This window comes from Lathyrus oleraceus, chromosome 4 (genome assembly GCF_024323335.1).
Source record: "Lathyrus oleraceus cultivar Zhongwan6 chromosome 4, CAAS_Psat_ZW6_1.0, whole genome shotgun sequence".
Classification (NCBI taxonomy): domain Eukaryota; kingdom Viridiplantae; phylum Streptophyta; class Magnoliopsida; order Fabales; family Fabaceae; genus Lathyrus; species Lathyrus oleraceus.
In genome coordinates, this window is record NC_066582.1 from 32,839,903 (window position 1) to 32,856,602 (window position 16,700).

A 16,700-nucleotide genomic window follows, 5' to 3' on the forward strand; every position below is an offset into this window, starting at 1 on the left:
ATCTTTTGCTCTTGATTCCTTTTTTCTTTGACAATCTCGAGCATAATAACCCAATCCTTGACAGTTGCAGCACTGCACCTCCATCACATTAACTTTTTTTCCTCGCATTCTTGTTGATCATGTCTTTCTTGGTGGAATCGTTATGATTCTTTGAATTCATGCTCGAATTCTCATCTACAACTTGATTTCTCTTATGTTTCTCTTTTCCATTTCCAAATTTACTGGCAAACTTTGCTTGTAGAGCCTGCTCATCTACCTTGTCCTTTTCTGAAACTATTTGCTTCAATCTGATCTCACAGGTCTCTAATGAAGCTTGAAGTTCTTCTAACTTCATTTTAACAAGGTCCTTAGATTCTTCTATCGACACTACAATGTAATCAGATTTTGCAGTTAAAGATCTCAACACTTTCTAGATCTTTTACAAATCAGTGATTGATTCACCACACACCTTCATCTGGTTGGTGAGTAACACTAATCTTGAAAGGAAATCAACAACCAATTCATCTTCTCTCATCCGTGTTATCTCAAATTGCTTTCTCAACATGTGCAACTTCACCATTTTCGGTTTCTCATATTCAACATACAAGTTCTTTAACTTATCTCACACTTCCTTGGACGTCTCTTCTTTAATGATCTTCTCGAACACATTAGGATCTACACATTGATGGATCAAGAAAAGAGCATTTCCATCTTTCTTTCTTTGCTTTTTGTACGCAACCTTCTAAACATCATTTGCATTCGCTTCCAATGCAGGTACTCCATCACTCACGATTCCAGCCACATCTTGAAATATAAAGATGACCTTCATTTTGCAACCCATCTATCATAATTCTCACATTTGAAAACTGATAGACTTGTAGGAAATTGCGTCGACGTGGTGTTACCGTTTGCAATTGATAACTGAATCGCAACCGGACTCGTTGATACTAATTGTTGGAACAAAAAGGTTATCGAAGAATAAATGAGAGATTAATGTGAAAAACAACTATATTATAAAAAGAAGAAATTGTTATTCGATACTTGTAATTTTACATAATCACATGCCTATTTATAGGAAACTAACAATACTTAACTATTATAAGATATATTCGACTCATTCAAATACAGACTACTTTATTTTGACTATAATTTATTGTATTCGACTATGACAAATACTACTAGGATACTTCAACAACTATGACAAATACTACTATGTACTTCAACAACTTTATGTTGTATTCAATTCTATTAAATACAACTAACATCAATTCAGTCGAACTTTCTAAAAAAAAGAAACAACAATAAATTACTACTTCTAACAACAACTACATTCTAAATTATGACATAAATGCATCTACTCTTCTAGACGCAACAAATATTCGAAATAATATTTAAAATGCTTGGTAATACTTGTTGAAGATTTTTTGTCCAGGTGATAGAATCATTTTTGGATCAAACATTTGTTTTCTTTGTAAGAAACTCTTCCACTTAGTACCAAAATGGTTTTTCCAATCTTCTTGTATGTTGTGGTTGGGAAGATATTGCTTAACGTTAATGCCAACCTCACTGCAAAACTTCAAAATTTCTTTGTTTTGAGCATCATGTGCTTTCCAATCATCAAATCCACCTGAGTGTAAAAATCCAACTGTATAAAATATATCCTCCTTTGGCGTAATTGCTGACATTCTATCATCCCACCTGAAAATCCATTTTCATGTAATTAATTATTATCCTTTTCTTAATTATATAATTAATTATAATAATTCAAAACAACAAAATCATTATTACAAGTGAAATGTGAAACTCGGACACTGAAAAACAAAACATTGAAATGACATATCAACATTAATAATAATTTAAATAAATAAATAAATTAAAGACTTAATTGCAATTTATATATATATATATATATATATATATATATATATATATATATATATATATATATATATATATATATATATATATATATATATATATATATATATATATATATATATTCATCGTTCATTTTAAAAAGCATAATTTTGATTTTTTTTTTAAATTTTGATTTGAATTTTGATCCTTTTAAAGATTAAAATACAACACATACTTAAAAAAAACAAAAAAAGAGTAATTTTTAAAATACACATCAAGCTAAAAAAAATAGTAAAATAAAAAGACTAAAAATATAATTAATTTAAAATTAAAAATAATCATAAATATGATTTCAGTTTCGGACACAAACACATTTTCTTTTAAAACTGTCAGTGCTATATATGGAGATTATGTTATTTCAAAGACTTACTTGCTTTTATTCATGGGATAAACAAGGACTATTCCATCAGTGATGTTTCTTTTAAGAATTATATCCTTAAATACACCAGCATTAAAATCCAATATTTGAGATTTTGGTATAAACAAATTAAGCCATGGGTGAGGAACATCCCACAATCCTTGTGACTTAAGCTTCAATTCTCCACTTCGGACTCTATTCAAGAACTCAACATATGAAACATTTTTTTCATAATGAAGTCCAGGAATATACCCTAGTCCTTGAACCATAACTTTAATTTCCTACATATAATCAAAATGTCAGATATTGTTACTTTTTTTAATTAAAAAAATTCTATATAATAACTAGAATTAATTAATATAGGTACCTTGTCCACTTTTTTCTCCGATTGATCATCATAATAATACTTAGCGAATTCAAGACAGTAGAGAATATTATGCTTATTTATTAAAGAAGCTATTCTTGAATGTTGAGATAAAGGAAAGAAAGAGGATCTCCAATTATTTATAGAACCTTTATGCATTAGCAACATCCCTTCCAAAAAATTCAATTTTACTCCATTCATTGAGATTAACCGTTCCTGATCTTTGGTAAAAGCTGAAAAGTCACTGTAAATGAGTCTCATCCATTTGACCTACATATAAAAAATACTTGCTATTTATGAATGTGCATTTCATGGATACTATTTTGACTAGAAAATGAAATTTATGATCCGCAACTACCAAGAAAAACATATAGTGGGAACATGAACATTATGGACAAAAAAAACATCATGTGGTGGAAAAAATATGACAACTAGATTTAGTGTACTGATTGTTGGAGAAAAAAACACTAGATGGCAAAGTTGTTGACAATTCTATATAATCGTACCATTGTGGGAGCTGGCTCAAGAGAAATTCTTGCTCTTGTTATAACTCCAAATTGTCCTAAACCTCCCAGAACAGCGTGATATAGCTCTGGATTCTTTTTATTAGAGCACGTTACAAAATCTCCTTTTCCTTGAATCAAACAAAAATACTCATTAGATAGATCACAACAATTATTTATTAAATTAAATATTTAAAGTATATATATATATATATATATATATATATATATATATATATATATATATATATATATATATATATATATATATATATATATTAATAACCATATGTTCTTCAATATTAACACGAATTTGACTAAGTACTTAAGACTTGGATCACTATAAGTTTGTCAAGAATAAAAGACTTTGGATAGTGTGAACTGATGCTAAATTTCTAAGAAGTTGTAGAAACATTTTCATCATTACACAATGACTGTTCTTATTTAGAATTCACATGCCACACGTTAACTAAATACGCACGTTGTTGTTGTTTTTATTATTATTATTATTATTATTATTATTATTATTATTATTATTATTATTATTATTATTATTTTGGTAATATAATATTAATTAAAAACGAGGTTTATAATATGAATTAAGAAAGTTATTAAAATTTAATTAATAAAGAAAAATAGAGTTAATGAAAATATGAATTAAGTAAATTATTTTGGTAATATAATAATGATTACCAAAATTATTTTACATGAATTAAGAAAATTATTTTGGTAATATAATAATAATTAGAATTATTTTGGTAATATGATAATAATAGAAAATGAGGTTTATTATATGTTAATGAAAATATGAATTACGAAAATTATTTTGGTAATTTAATAATAATTACCAAAATTATTTTATATGAATTATGAAAATTATTTTAGTAATATAATAATAATATGAAAATGAGGTTTATTATATGAATAAAGAAAATTATTGATTGTCATTTCCTTTTCCTATTTTATTTATATGAATTAAGAAAATTATTTTGGTAATATAATAATAATTAGAAAACCATTTTACTATAGTAGAGATGATATAAAATTGAGTTAGTAGTGGTAGTGGATAGACTAGAGAAAGAATTAACTTATTAATTAAATAAAAAATGCAAAGTTAATAAATAATAATAATGTTATCTATAATTTTGATGATAAAATAGTTTGATACCAGTAATGACATCCAATTCATGAACGTTGGTAATTTGAGGTCCATAACGAAATGTCTGGCCACTAATTCCAGCATTAGAAAGTGTTCCTCCCACCGTTAGGTAAAGATAATCAGTCCATGAAACAGGTGCAACTCCATGTAGGAGTGTCTCATACAAAACATCAATCCATACTTGTTCTCCTCCAACATCAACATAGTAACCAATCATAGGATCTTCAGAGACACTAATTGCTACCTCTTTTCTTTCTTTTCTGAAGCTAGCCATGTCAACTACAACTCCATCACCTGCCATGGCTTGTCCATTTGTGGAGTGACCTTGTCCTCTAGCTGCTATGCTGAAAGGAACGGTGCTATTGTATGAGATTTTTATTAGGGTTATTATGTCTTGTATTGAAGATGGATGAAACACTGCTACTGGAAATTCATGAACCATGTTGCCATAGTCATTGGAAGCATGTTGGATTGTTGCAGGGTCATTATGGAATTTGTTGGATATAGTATTATCAAACTGTTGTGGTAGCAGAATTTTGCATTGCTCGGTTTTGGTTATGGTTATGTGTAGGAGAATGGAATAGATGAAAAAAGTGTGGGTTTTCGCCATTTTTGTTGAGATAGAGAGAGCAAGATATATTGAAGATGGAGAATGCAAGGGCTATTAATAGAATGGAGGAGCTTGCATGAGAAGTTACCACCAGATAAAAAGTCTCAAATCCCTAGTACGATAAGAAAACAATATACCGTAGATAGTTGATGTGATTTTATTTATAAGAGGATTTTTTAAATTTTTTTTTAAATAATTAATGTATATAGTCATTAATTCAATATTTAATAAATTAAAAATACATTTTTTTTATAAATGATTTGAGGGAATACATTGTTAGTAATTCTTTTAGATATATGGTGTACTTTAGTCAAAGTATTACAATAATTTTAACTTATTGAAAATGAAGACCGAGCATTCTAAATTTTTTGAATTTATCATTTAATAGTTGAAAGTATAAATTCAAATTTAGAAAATATTAAAGTTAAATTTAAAAGTTTGTTGGAAATTGTCTAAGAATTAATTATCCAATATTTTTATCTCTAATGGCATTTTTTAAGATTAGGCATGACAATGGAGGTGGTGGGAACGATTTTGCCTTTTTCATATCAAAATTTCAATTCCGAATAAATAATTCATTCTCTGTCCTAAATTCAAACGGAGATAAATGAATAAATTCAAAATCAATCTCAAACAAATTTAAACATAAATTAATAAATCTAAAATCAATCTCAAATGGACTAGTATATTTCCATCCCGTCGCATCCCTACATCATAATCAATTTCTTAAATTGAAAATTCATTTTCAACAAACTGATAATTTGTCACGAACTCTAACAAATATTAAAATAATAAACTAATAACATACATTTCAAATAATAAAACACAAAATAAAATATCAATTTACTTACAAATAATTAATATTACAAATTATCAAAATAAATATTCCAAATTATAAACCGGACAGATTTAGAGTGTGTATTAGTATCCAATTACCTGCCCTATATCCATCATTTAAAATCGAGAAAACCCAAATCCATACCCGAACCTAGTTAATATATATATATATATATATATATATATATATATATATATATATATATATATATATATATATATATATATATATATATATATATATATATATATATATATATATATATATATATATATATATATATATATATATATATATATATATATATATATATATATATATATATATATATATATATATCATATTAAGTATTTCATATGTTCGCTGGAGGAGAGAGAAAATGAGAGAGCGGGAGGAGAGAGAAATTCAAAAATTAGGGTTGGGAAAGAAAAATTTGGGGGTTTCTAATCTTGGTGATGCAACAGGGGAGAATGTGAAAGAGGGAGATTGGATTCCGGTCAATCGAGGTAAGGGCGGATTCAAGTTCAAACGCTGGGATATTGTGAAGAAGGGTTTTGGGAGGAGGGGAGAAATCACTTCTTTCTTCTTTTCTTCAATCCCTGATTCATTCAATGCTAGAGATCTTCATGAAGTCTTCTCCAGGTTCGGCGAGGTCGACGAAGTTGTAATTCCGATGAAGAAAGATGTACGAGGGAAACGTTATGGTTTCGTGAGGTTTTTTAATGTAGTTGATTCAAGAAGGCTGGCGTGCAAGTTGGATAATATCTTTGTTGAGAATGTCAAACTGCAGGTCAATATACCTAGGTTCTCCAGGAACTCGAATTCAACTGTTTCTAATCGCAATCAGAATCGAGGTAGAAGGATTGGTTGGGAGGAGAAGTCGCGTGTTAGGGGAGGTGAACAGCGGAATGGATTTTCATCGCGATTTGTTGATTCTTTCGCTAAAGTGGTGACAGGAGGGAACAAGGAAGTGATAATGGCTGCGGTGGTGAGGAATAGTGAAGTGGGATCTAAGGAGTTGGTAGGAGGTACTGGGAAGGTGAATGAGGATGGACAGGCAGGCTGTTTTGAGGTGGCTGATGTTACTAAGATTGTGAAGAAAATTGATGCTGTGAAGATGATTGATGCTACTAAGGGAGTGATGCAATCTGATGCTGTGAAGGATTATGTTAGTAAATCGGCGGTAGCTTTGGAATTCAATACTGATTTGGCCAGGGATAATCCAAATATTCTAAAGGCGTATGTTGGATTGGTCAGAACGCCGGGGATGGCTTTTTCGATGCAGAAAATTTTTCAGTCTGAAGGTTATTTTGATTTTTCCATTAAACCGTTAGGGCCTAATCTGTGTATCTTCGAAGATGTGGAGGAGGGTGCGGTAGAGGTTTTTGTTGACGAAGGGCATAATTGGTGGAGCAAATGGTTTACGTCAATTGCTAGATGGAAACCAGGGCATGTGGATGAAGAACGATTGATGTGGGTTCGCTGTATAGGTATACCGTGTCATGTTTGGACGGATGATTTCTTTGGTGTCTTTGCGGGTTTATTTGGCTCGTTTGTTCGGGCTGATTGCAATACAGCTTCGCGGAAGGTGATGGATTCGGCGAGATTGCTGGTTCGAACTAGAAGCAGAAGGTGGGTTAATGATATGTATCAAGTGAAGATTAATGGTTTGGTTTTTGACATTAGTGTGGTGGAAGAGGTGGGAAGGGTTATTAGTGAATCTGTTGATAATTTTGCAATTAATTCTTCGAATGAGGAGTTGTCGGAGGATGATGATGAGTTAGGTGCTGAGGGTTTAGAGATTCATCATATGTTCGAGGAAGACGAATTGATTATGCGAGAAAATTTTGAATAGCCACTCGGACACAGACCTGCTGCTATTCAAGCAGAGCCTGTTGCGTTTGCTGGTGAAATTCGAGGGCAAAGACGGACTGTGTCACAGGATGGAGGGACATCGCTGGATGCGGTTGCGAAGAAGAGTGATAGTGCTGGAATACGAACAGGGACTGCTACGAATTCTGCTATGAATTCTGTTCAACTGGTTTCACAGGTTGGAGGGAAGTCGTTGGATACGGGGGCGGTGGATTGTAGTAGTCTTGGGTACTGTTGGAAGGATAATTCGGATGCGATAGTCAAAGAAACTGAGCAAATTGTTTCGTGTTCTTCAGAGACAGCTGGCTCTTGTGTGAGGGTGTCTAAAGGGAGAAGTAGGCTGGTGGTTGGAGCTGATGGTTCGGTGGGTGATACGGCAGATAATGAGAATGGCAAGTCTGTTTCGTATTCGGTAGATGTGGTAGCAGGTGGGAGGTTTGCTTCGGGGAGTTGTGAAGAAGTGGTACAGTGTGCGGATTTAGCACGGTCTGGTGGTCATATGTTGGACAGTGAGGCGACACTGTCTGGGACGGTTATGGGATTGAAATTTTTGGTTGGTGGGCAGAGGTTGGGGAATTCGAAGGATAGTAGGTTTGATAATGCTTTTTCAGTGCTGAGAAGTGGAAACAGAGGCAGCAATAGTGACAGGTCAGAGACTATTTCTGAGTTCCCTATTTCTAATCTTAAGTTGAATAGAATTATATCTGCTCGCGGTAAAAATGAGGGGGATGGTCAGTACCTTTCTTCTTTTGAATCAGTGGAGGGAAGTGATAGTGTGAAACAGGTAGATGAGGATGAGGTTAATAGTGGAGTGGCGCGTATGATTTGGAATAGAGAAAAATGTTTGGGGTTGACGGGAGGAGGGTCTGAAAGGTTACAAATTAAAGCTATTAATATGAGGGAGTTAGCTGATAAATGTGTGGTTAATACGGTGGATGCAAAATCAAATCAATTAAAATGATTATTGCGTCGTATAATATTCGTGGGTGTGGATGCAAAGCTAAATTGCATTCTTTGAGAAAATTAGTTGGAGATTCTAAGGCAGATGTGTGTTTTATTCAAGAAACCAAGATTCATGCTATTGATATTTTCCCTTTGGATTCTTTTTGGAATGATTCTATAGCGGATTGGAGTTCTAAATGGGCAGTGGGTAGATCTGGAGGTATTTTAACATTGTGGAAGAAAAAGTCTTTTGATCTGGTTTCTAGTTTTGTTGGGGAAGGATTTCTTGGAATTCATGTGTTGTGGTCCGGACTCAATCTTTTCTTGGTGAATGTGTATTCTTCTTGTTTTATTGAGAAGAAGAAGGCATTTTGGGGGAGGCTTGTAGAGTTTAAATCAAAATTTCCAGAAGGGTTGTGGTGTGTTGGTGGTGATTTTAATACTGTCCGGGTTAAAGCGGAGAGGAAGGGTATATCGAATAATTTTAATCTAAAAGAGGCGGAGGACTTTGAGGATTTTATTAGTTCGATGGATCTTGTGGATGTTCCATTGATTAATAAGAGGTTTACCTGGTACAATTTGGATGGGAGTGCTTGTAGTAGGTTGGATAGATTTCTCATTTCTGAGAAATTATTTGACTTGTGGGGTGTGGGAGGGATTGTGGTGGGGGATAGGTCTATTTCAGACCATTGTCCTATTTGGTTAAATTGCAATATTGTGGATTGGGGTCCGAAACCTTTTAAGTTTTTTAAAGGGTGGTGTGAGCATGATGATTTCACTCCTTTGGTGAGTGATGTTTGGAAGAATACTATTAGGGGAGGGAAGGCAAGCTATATTTTGAAAGAAAAATTGTTGGCGGTGAAATCAAAATTGAAGAGTTGGAATAAAGAAGTTTTCGGGATGCTTGATTTGAATGTGGATAAAGCGGTGGGTGAGCTCAACTCGTTGGATTTGGTGGTAGCGGATTTAGCGGAGGATGGTTTGGTTGATTCTTTGAGGAGAAATAGAGAGGTGGCTACGAAAGAGGTGTGGGATACTATGCTTTTACGAGATAACTTTTTGCGTCAAAAAGCTAGGTGTAATTGGATTCGTCTTGGGGATACTAATTCCAAATTCTTTCACTCCGTTATGAAAGGGAGATTTAGGAGAAATAATATTGCTTCTTTGATTACTTCAAGAGGTCGGTTGGAAGGTGTGGAGGATATTAAAAGTGAGATCTTTAATCATTTTAAAAGCCGTTTTACGGAACCGATGGAGAATAGGCCGACCTTGGATGGGCTTAATTTTAATGTTCTTAGTGTGGAAGATAGAGATTTGTTGGAAGCTCCATTCCAAGTGGATGAAATTAAAGAGATTGTGTGGTTAAGTGATTGTGATAAGAGTCCGGGTCCGGACGGTTTTCCGCTTGGCTTTTTGAAAAAGTGTTGGAATTTTGTGAAGGATGACGTGGTGAATTTTGTTCAAGAGTTTTATGCGCGTGGTGTTCTTCCTCGATCCGCGACGACATCATTTCTTGCTCTTATTCCTAAAGTTGATTGTCCGATAAGCATTGATGAGTATCGTCCTATTTGTTTAGTGGGTTGCTTATATCGGTTAATATAAAAAATTCTTGCGGCGAGGTTGAGATTGGTGATTGGTAAACTTGTGTCGCCTTTTCAAACGGCTTTCATTGAAGGGAGACAATTATTTGATGGGGTGGTGGTGCTTAATGAGATATTAGATTTTGCGAAAAGGAAGTGTAGGAAATGTATTGTGTTGAAGGTTGATTTTGAGAAAGCCTATGATTGTGTTTCATGGGGTTTTCTTAAATTTATGCTTAGAAAAATGGGTTTTGGTGAGTTATGGATGAAGTGGATGGAAGGTACGGTTTTTTCTAGTTCGGTATCAATTTTAGTTAATGGTAGCCCAACTTTGGAATTTAAAACATCTAGAGGGTTGCGTCAAGGAGACCCTCTTTCTCCTTTTCTTTTTCTTTTGGTGGGAGAAGGTCTTGCGGGTATGATGAGGAAAGCGGTTTCGTTGGGATTGTTCAAAGGTTTTGCGGTTTCGGAGGATATTCATTTTGAGATGCTCCAATTTGCAGATGATACGGTTTTAGTGTGTGATGGATCTAAGGAAAACTTATGGTGTATTAAAATTTTATTGAGGGGTTTTGAATTGGTGTCGGGGTTGTGTATTAATTTGAAGAAAAGTAAGTTGTATGGTGTGCATGTGGAGGATTTTATTTTGGAATCGGCGTCTTCTTTTTTGGCTTGTAATTTGGAAAAGATACCTTTTACTTTTCTCGGTATTCCAATTGGAGGTAATCATAGACGTAGACTTTTTTGGTCTATGATGATTGCAAAGTTGAAGAAGAGCTTGAGTGGTTGGCGAGGGAAACATCTTTCTCTTGGAGGTAAGGTTACTTTACTCAATTCGGTGATAAACAATTTGCCTATCTTTTTACTTTCTTTCTTTAAGGCTCCTAAGTGTGTTTTGGAGGATATTATCAAAATCCAAAGGAATTTCTTATGGGGGGATGGTGGTGGAAGTAGAAAAATGTGTTGGGTTAGTTGGGATAAAATTTGTCTTAGAACGGAGGAAGGAGGTTTAGGTGTTAAGAATGTGGAGTGGTTTAATTTGTCTTTGATGAGTAAATGGGGTTGGCGTTTTCTTAATGATAAGCATGCGATTTGGTTTAAATTACTTCAATTTAGATATGGTAGTGGATTGCAATCTCTTTGTGATGTGGTGTCGAAGCCGGCTCTCTCTAATTATTCCCTTTAGTGGAGAGATATCCGGTTGGTTTGTGGAACTCCTTTTGGCGGTCATGATTGGTTTTGTGATTCAGTTTCTTGTAAATTGGGAAGAGGCAATTCTATTCTTTTTTGGAAGCATTGTTGGTTGGGAAATATTTCTCTTAAGCTTCTTTTTCCTCGTTTATTTGAGGTTTGTTCTTTTCCTAATGCTCTTGTGATTAATTGTGGTTTATGGGAGAATGTGGGTTGGAGTTGGAAGGTGGGTGTTGATTCTACCTTATTAGTAGGTGAATTATTGGAGGATTGGAAGGAGTTAATAGAGATCTTAAAGGATGTTAAACCGTGTATGAATGGGGTTGATAAATTAATTTGGTGGAGAGATGTGGGGGGTTTTTCGGTTAGGAATGCATTTAAACGATTGTATACTTTGAATATGGCTAATCCTACTGGTAGTGATTTTAGATTTTGTGAACTTAAAAGATTATGGAAAGCTACTATTCCGTGGAAAGTCAAGTTGTTTGGGTGGAGATGGATCTTGGGAGCCTTACCGACGAGAAAAGAACTTTGGCATAGAGGTGTGATTTTAGGGGTGGAGGGTTCTTTTTGTCCCTTATGTGAGTTAGAAGAGGAATTTGTTGGTCACCTTTTTCTTAAGTGTGGTAAAGTTAAATCTATCTGGAAGGAAGTGTTCTCGTGGTTTGGAGTGGATTTTGATGATCTATTGGAAAGTTCGGATATTGATACTATTGTTACCGGAGAAGATGTGCTTTTATTTCTATCAAATTCTTTGGATGGAAGAGTGAAGTCGTCTTTTTTCGCTTTTATTTGGTCTTTGGTTTGTTGGAGCATTTGGAATGCTAGAAATAATTTGGTTTTTGAACATTCTATTTGGAATGTGGTAGAGATTTTATTGATTATTAAATCAATTGGGTGGGATTGGATTTCTATTTTGTCTAAGGGGAGTATAGATATTAATAGAGATTTATGGTTTGCTAATCCTTCTAATTTCATTGGATTGTAACTTTTTTCCCTTTGTATTGGGTTGCACCCCTTGTGCGTATTAATACAAGTGATTATAAAAAAAAAAGAGTGAGAAGTTTACTTTTTTCTTCTTCAACTCTGTTTCAGAACTTAACGTTTCAAGCTTAGACTCTGATATGAGTAAGAGGTTGAATCAGACTTGAGTCTGACTTCATAGTTCATTTGCACAACCAAATATAAATGCAGAAGTAAATAAATAGAGACACAATATATCCTGGTTCCTCTCAAATCAAGATTAGTCCAGTCCCTTTACAGCACAAGAGCTTTGGGCTATAATCAAACTGATTACAATTACTTAAGCCAACAACTCAAGACTTCATGCTCAATCACACATGATTGAGACTTCCTTGCTTAAGCACTCAACTCGAGACTTCCTGCTTAAACCCTTAGTTCAAGACTTCCTTGCTCAATCTACCTAGAATGAGACTTCCTGCTTAAACCCTCAGTTCAAGACTTTCTTGGTCAAACACGCAGATGAGAGACTTCTTCTACTTTAAACAAACTGTTTAGTAGACAAGATAACTACTATACTTTGATACACAATCCGAAGTATAACAGTGGTGCAACAATCACAAAGGTTTCCAACATTTCTAAGATTTCTAAGATATATCTAAGATAAGAAATCTTAAGATCTTATGCTATAACAGTTACAAATAACAACTCAGAGTTATGCTAAGATATTTATATATGTTGTGATGTTGTGACTTTCCTTTGAATCCTCAACTTCCTTTTATAGAGATCAGAAAAAGATTTGTTGGAGGTTTGAACAAAAGCAACCGTAGTGGAGAAGTATGCCAAGAGAGACGTTGGAGAGTTGCTTATGGTCTGAAGCTTTACCCATTGAATAATAGCATTGCTCTCAGTATCTTTCATCCTTCTAGGTATCTACCAAAAGGTAGTATGGTCTGAAGACGTCATATCCACTTTTCTCGAGCCTTGCAAAGCTAAAATCCTAGTTGTCTTTGTCGAGAAATCTAGGGATTTGACTAGACAAGACTGCTTTAAATCAGTGTACGGATCAAATGATTTTCATACCTTCAGAGTCTGAGTTGTCATCAGAAGTTAGGTCATTAGGCCAAAGTTTGATTCATTTAAAGTCGATGAACTAGTTTAGATTCTAATAAACTAGAATCAGACTTTACATTACTTTTCCATGATGACAGTCCGTCATTGCATATATTTAGTCGAAGAGTCTGAGTTAAACAAGCGAAAGTCGAGCAAATATGAAGAAGAATGACCAAAGAATGAGGGGAAAATAGCTAAGTGTGCAAATTATGGAGTTAGTGAAAAATTGAGTGAAAAGGGGGCAAAAAATAGTGAAGCTTCGGAAATAATTGCATCTACCACCGTGCACGCGGTAAGGTATTAAAAGCCGCATCTCGCACAATGCAGGGTATCACACGCGCCATGGTCAGTTTTCTGGGCCTTTTTCTGACGCGTTCTGGTCCATTCTGGCACCTTTAAAAGGAGATTTTATGCACTTTCATAAGGGTTACGATTTTGGGAGATTGAAGTACGAATTAGAGAGCACAAGTGGTGATTTTTGGAGCATTTGAAGCCATTGGAGGCCATCTCTTCAAGGGACTTCTTCTTATGTTATCATTGTTTATCAATTGTGGTATTTTTAATTACACTATAAGTAGATAAATCCTTCTAGGTTAGGTTGTGTTATGATGAATTTGTTTCTCAATTGTTGGATTCTATGTTTATTTGACCACTATATGAACCTATTGAACTATAATCTTATTCACTTGCTTCTTGTTCGTAATGCTTTTTATGTGAGATACTCTTTTAATTTGATTTTGAGAACATAGGGAATACTGACCATTAGTCCGTGTGTTAGACCTATGGAAATTATTGTACTTACGCTGGTTGAATAGGGATAGGAAATCCCGAGTAGTGGAATAGAGAATTAACGATATATATATCGCCTAACCCTACTTTTGATGGCGTACTAGGAATAGAAAACTCCAAGTAGTGGTTAGTAAGTTATTTCATGAGGTATCGACTATAATAATTTTGTTAATTCGTTGTGAGGTTGTATTGATTAGATAGTTCATACAGGGCACCAAACATCAACAAGAGAGGAATAAGGGATTCTACAACACAACCTGACTGCTTTCGTGACATTGTTTACTCGTTTATTTACTTTTCGCACTGAAACTCGACCCCCTCCCCCTTTTTTACTAGTTTTTATAAATTGCAAACATTTTGTCTTGCTTGGAGCCAGTCCTATGGATTCGATCTTTTTATTACTTCGACATTATTAATACACTTGCCATGAAGTCATCAAGTATTTGGCGACGCTGTCAGGGACTGTTGATTTTTCAACAAGGCGACGTTTGCACAATTGTTTTTATTTTTATGATTAATTTTAGTCTTTTTAATTTTTGTTTTAATTTCTTGTTTATCATGGTGCTACTGAGGTATTTTACGTTTGTGTATGCGCAGTTCATGACCACCATTAATTACATTGGATCTAGAAATTGAAAGAACCATACGTGATCTTTAAAAAGCAGTTAGAGAAGAAGATCTAGATGGAGGAAAACCAAAAGAAGAGAAACTATCAAGTTCTTTTGACTCTGAAGAAGAAGAAGTCATGACAGTTGCACAACTCCTCACTATGAGGGAATACCATAAACGAATGGATGAAGGACAGGTTTCTAGGGGGTTTATACCAGAAGACCCTACTAAATTTGATATTAAAAATTATGTACTTTCATGTTTAAGAGAAAATCTGTTCGACGGAAACACGATTAGAGACCCATGGGTGTATCTTGCATGCTTTTATGAAACAAATTCAATGTGCAAACCTACTGATGCCACTGAAGACCAGGTTAAATTGAGGTTGTTTGGGTTCTCACTAATTGGAAGGGAAAAAGATTGGTTACTTTGCCTTTCGAATGGAACAAATCGAACTTGGAAGGAATTGGAGGATAAATTCCTTGAAATATTTTCTACTACTACTCAGTTTACCGAGCGTCGAGCAAAAATTGTTAATTTTGAGCAATAGGAAATTGAGTCACTTTATGACGCTTGGGAAATATTTAAGCTTTTGTTGCACAGATGCCCAAATCACAACATGAATAATATGGAGCAGATGCAAAACTTTATCAAAGATCTCAAGAGTCAAACTCACATGTTATTAGATGCTTCTGCATGAGGTACTATCCGCCAAAGGACTGAACCAAAAGTAAAAGACCTCATTCAGAAGATGTGTATGAATGGGTACCATTCGAAAAGTGAAATGTCATTCAAGCTTGAAACTTTGGGCACGCCTAAAGGTATATTACCTTTTGATACCCATACTACTCTTTTAGTTCAAATTGAATTGTTGAATAAAAAGCTAGGTGAAGGCAGCTTAGGTAGATCTAACGTGAGCCAGGTACAAGCACTTAGGTGTGATTTATGTGGCGGGGAACATGCGAATGGAAGGTGTTAGTTGGAAGGGACAAGTGAAGAAGTCCAATTTGCAAGTTTTCAAAAGAACAACCCGTATTCTAACACATACAATCTGGGTTGGAAAGATCACCCCAACTTCTGTTGGGGAAATAATCAAAATCAAAATTCCAACCAAGGGATGCAACAAAGCCAACAAGCTCGGTTTCAAAGGAATCTATCACAGTTAGAAGAAACCTTGCAGAGTTTCATTAAAACCACTCAAAGTAACTTTGATCAAATAAATAAGAACCATGAGGAAATGAGTAGGAACCATGATGCTTCTATAAAAAATATGGAGATGAAGATTGGCCAATTATCTAGGAAAATAGCTACTTTGCCAAGCTCAAGTGGAGGATTCACCGGTTACACTATAGACAATCCTAAAAATGAAACATGCAAGGTTGTTGATACAAGTTTAAGGGTAATTATTGAGTAGGGTAAAGATGAGACAGTTAAAGAAGGCGCGATTGAAATATAAGATAGTGGAAATCAAGAGGACAAAGAGGAAAGAGGAGTCACTCTTGAACAAATCATTGATAAAAATTCTCCTTGGAAGAGAATAAATAATCAAATCCTGACTGAACCAAATCCTCATTTACCGGATTATATTAAACCTTCATTCCCTATAATTAAGAAGAAACCAGTTCAAGAGGGTGAAATAATGATGTTTACAAAATTCAAGGAAATGCTAGCTACTCTCCAGGTAAGTATTTCATTCTATGAAATTTTAGAACTCATGCCTAAATTTGTTAAATTTATGAAGGTATTACTAAAGGGGACGAAAGAGAAAGCGGCTAAGGAGCATGTAAACATGACCGAAAAGGATGAAGTGGTAATATCTCAAGCTTTGCCACCAAAATTAAAAGATCCAGGTAAGTTTACTATTCTTGCAATATAGGGGGGATGAAAATTCCCCATGCTTTATGTGACTTAGGATC

General features: G+C 34.2%; 1 protein-coding gene across 1 annotated transcript; it reads right to left on the reverse strand.

Annotated features, from left to right (window-relative positions):
• Window positions 1–1,370: 1,370 nt before the first annotated feature.
• LOC127135851 (cytokinin dehydrogenase 3) lies at window positions 1,371–4,890 on the reverse strand. Its single transcript, XM_051062482.1, has 5 exons — window positions 4,290–4,890; window positions 3,125–3,252; window positions 2,622–2,888; window positions 2,267–2,535; window positions 1,371–1,677 (listed from the first exon to the last, which is right to left on the reverse strand). Exons 1-5 carry the CDS (start codon window positions 4,888–4,890, stop codon window positions 1,371–1,373), a joined length of 1,572 nt encoding a protein of 523 aa, XP_050918439.1.
• Between the last annotated feature and the right edge of the window lie 11,810 nt (window positions 4,891–16,700).

Excerpts from the sequence above, each read along its gene's own strand:
- LOC127135851 (XM_051062482.1), bottom strand. The coding sequence starts at position 4,890 with ATGGCGAAAACCCACACTTTTTTCATCTATTCCATTCTCCTACACATA. Across the intron at positions 2,536-2,621 it reads CGGAGAAAAAAGTGGACAAG|GAAATTAAAGTTATGGTTCA; the intron begins GTACCTATATTA and ends GATTATATGTAG. Across the intron at positions 1,678-2,266 it reads TATCCCATGAATAAAAGCAA|GTGGGATGATAGAATGTCAG; the intron begins GTAAGTCTTTGA and ends ATGGATTTTCAG.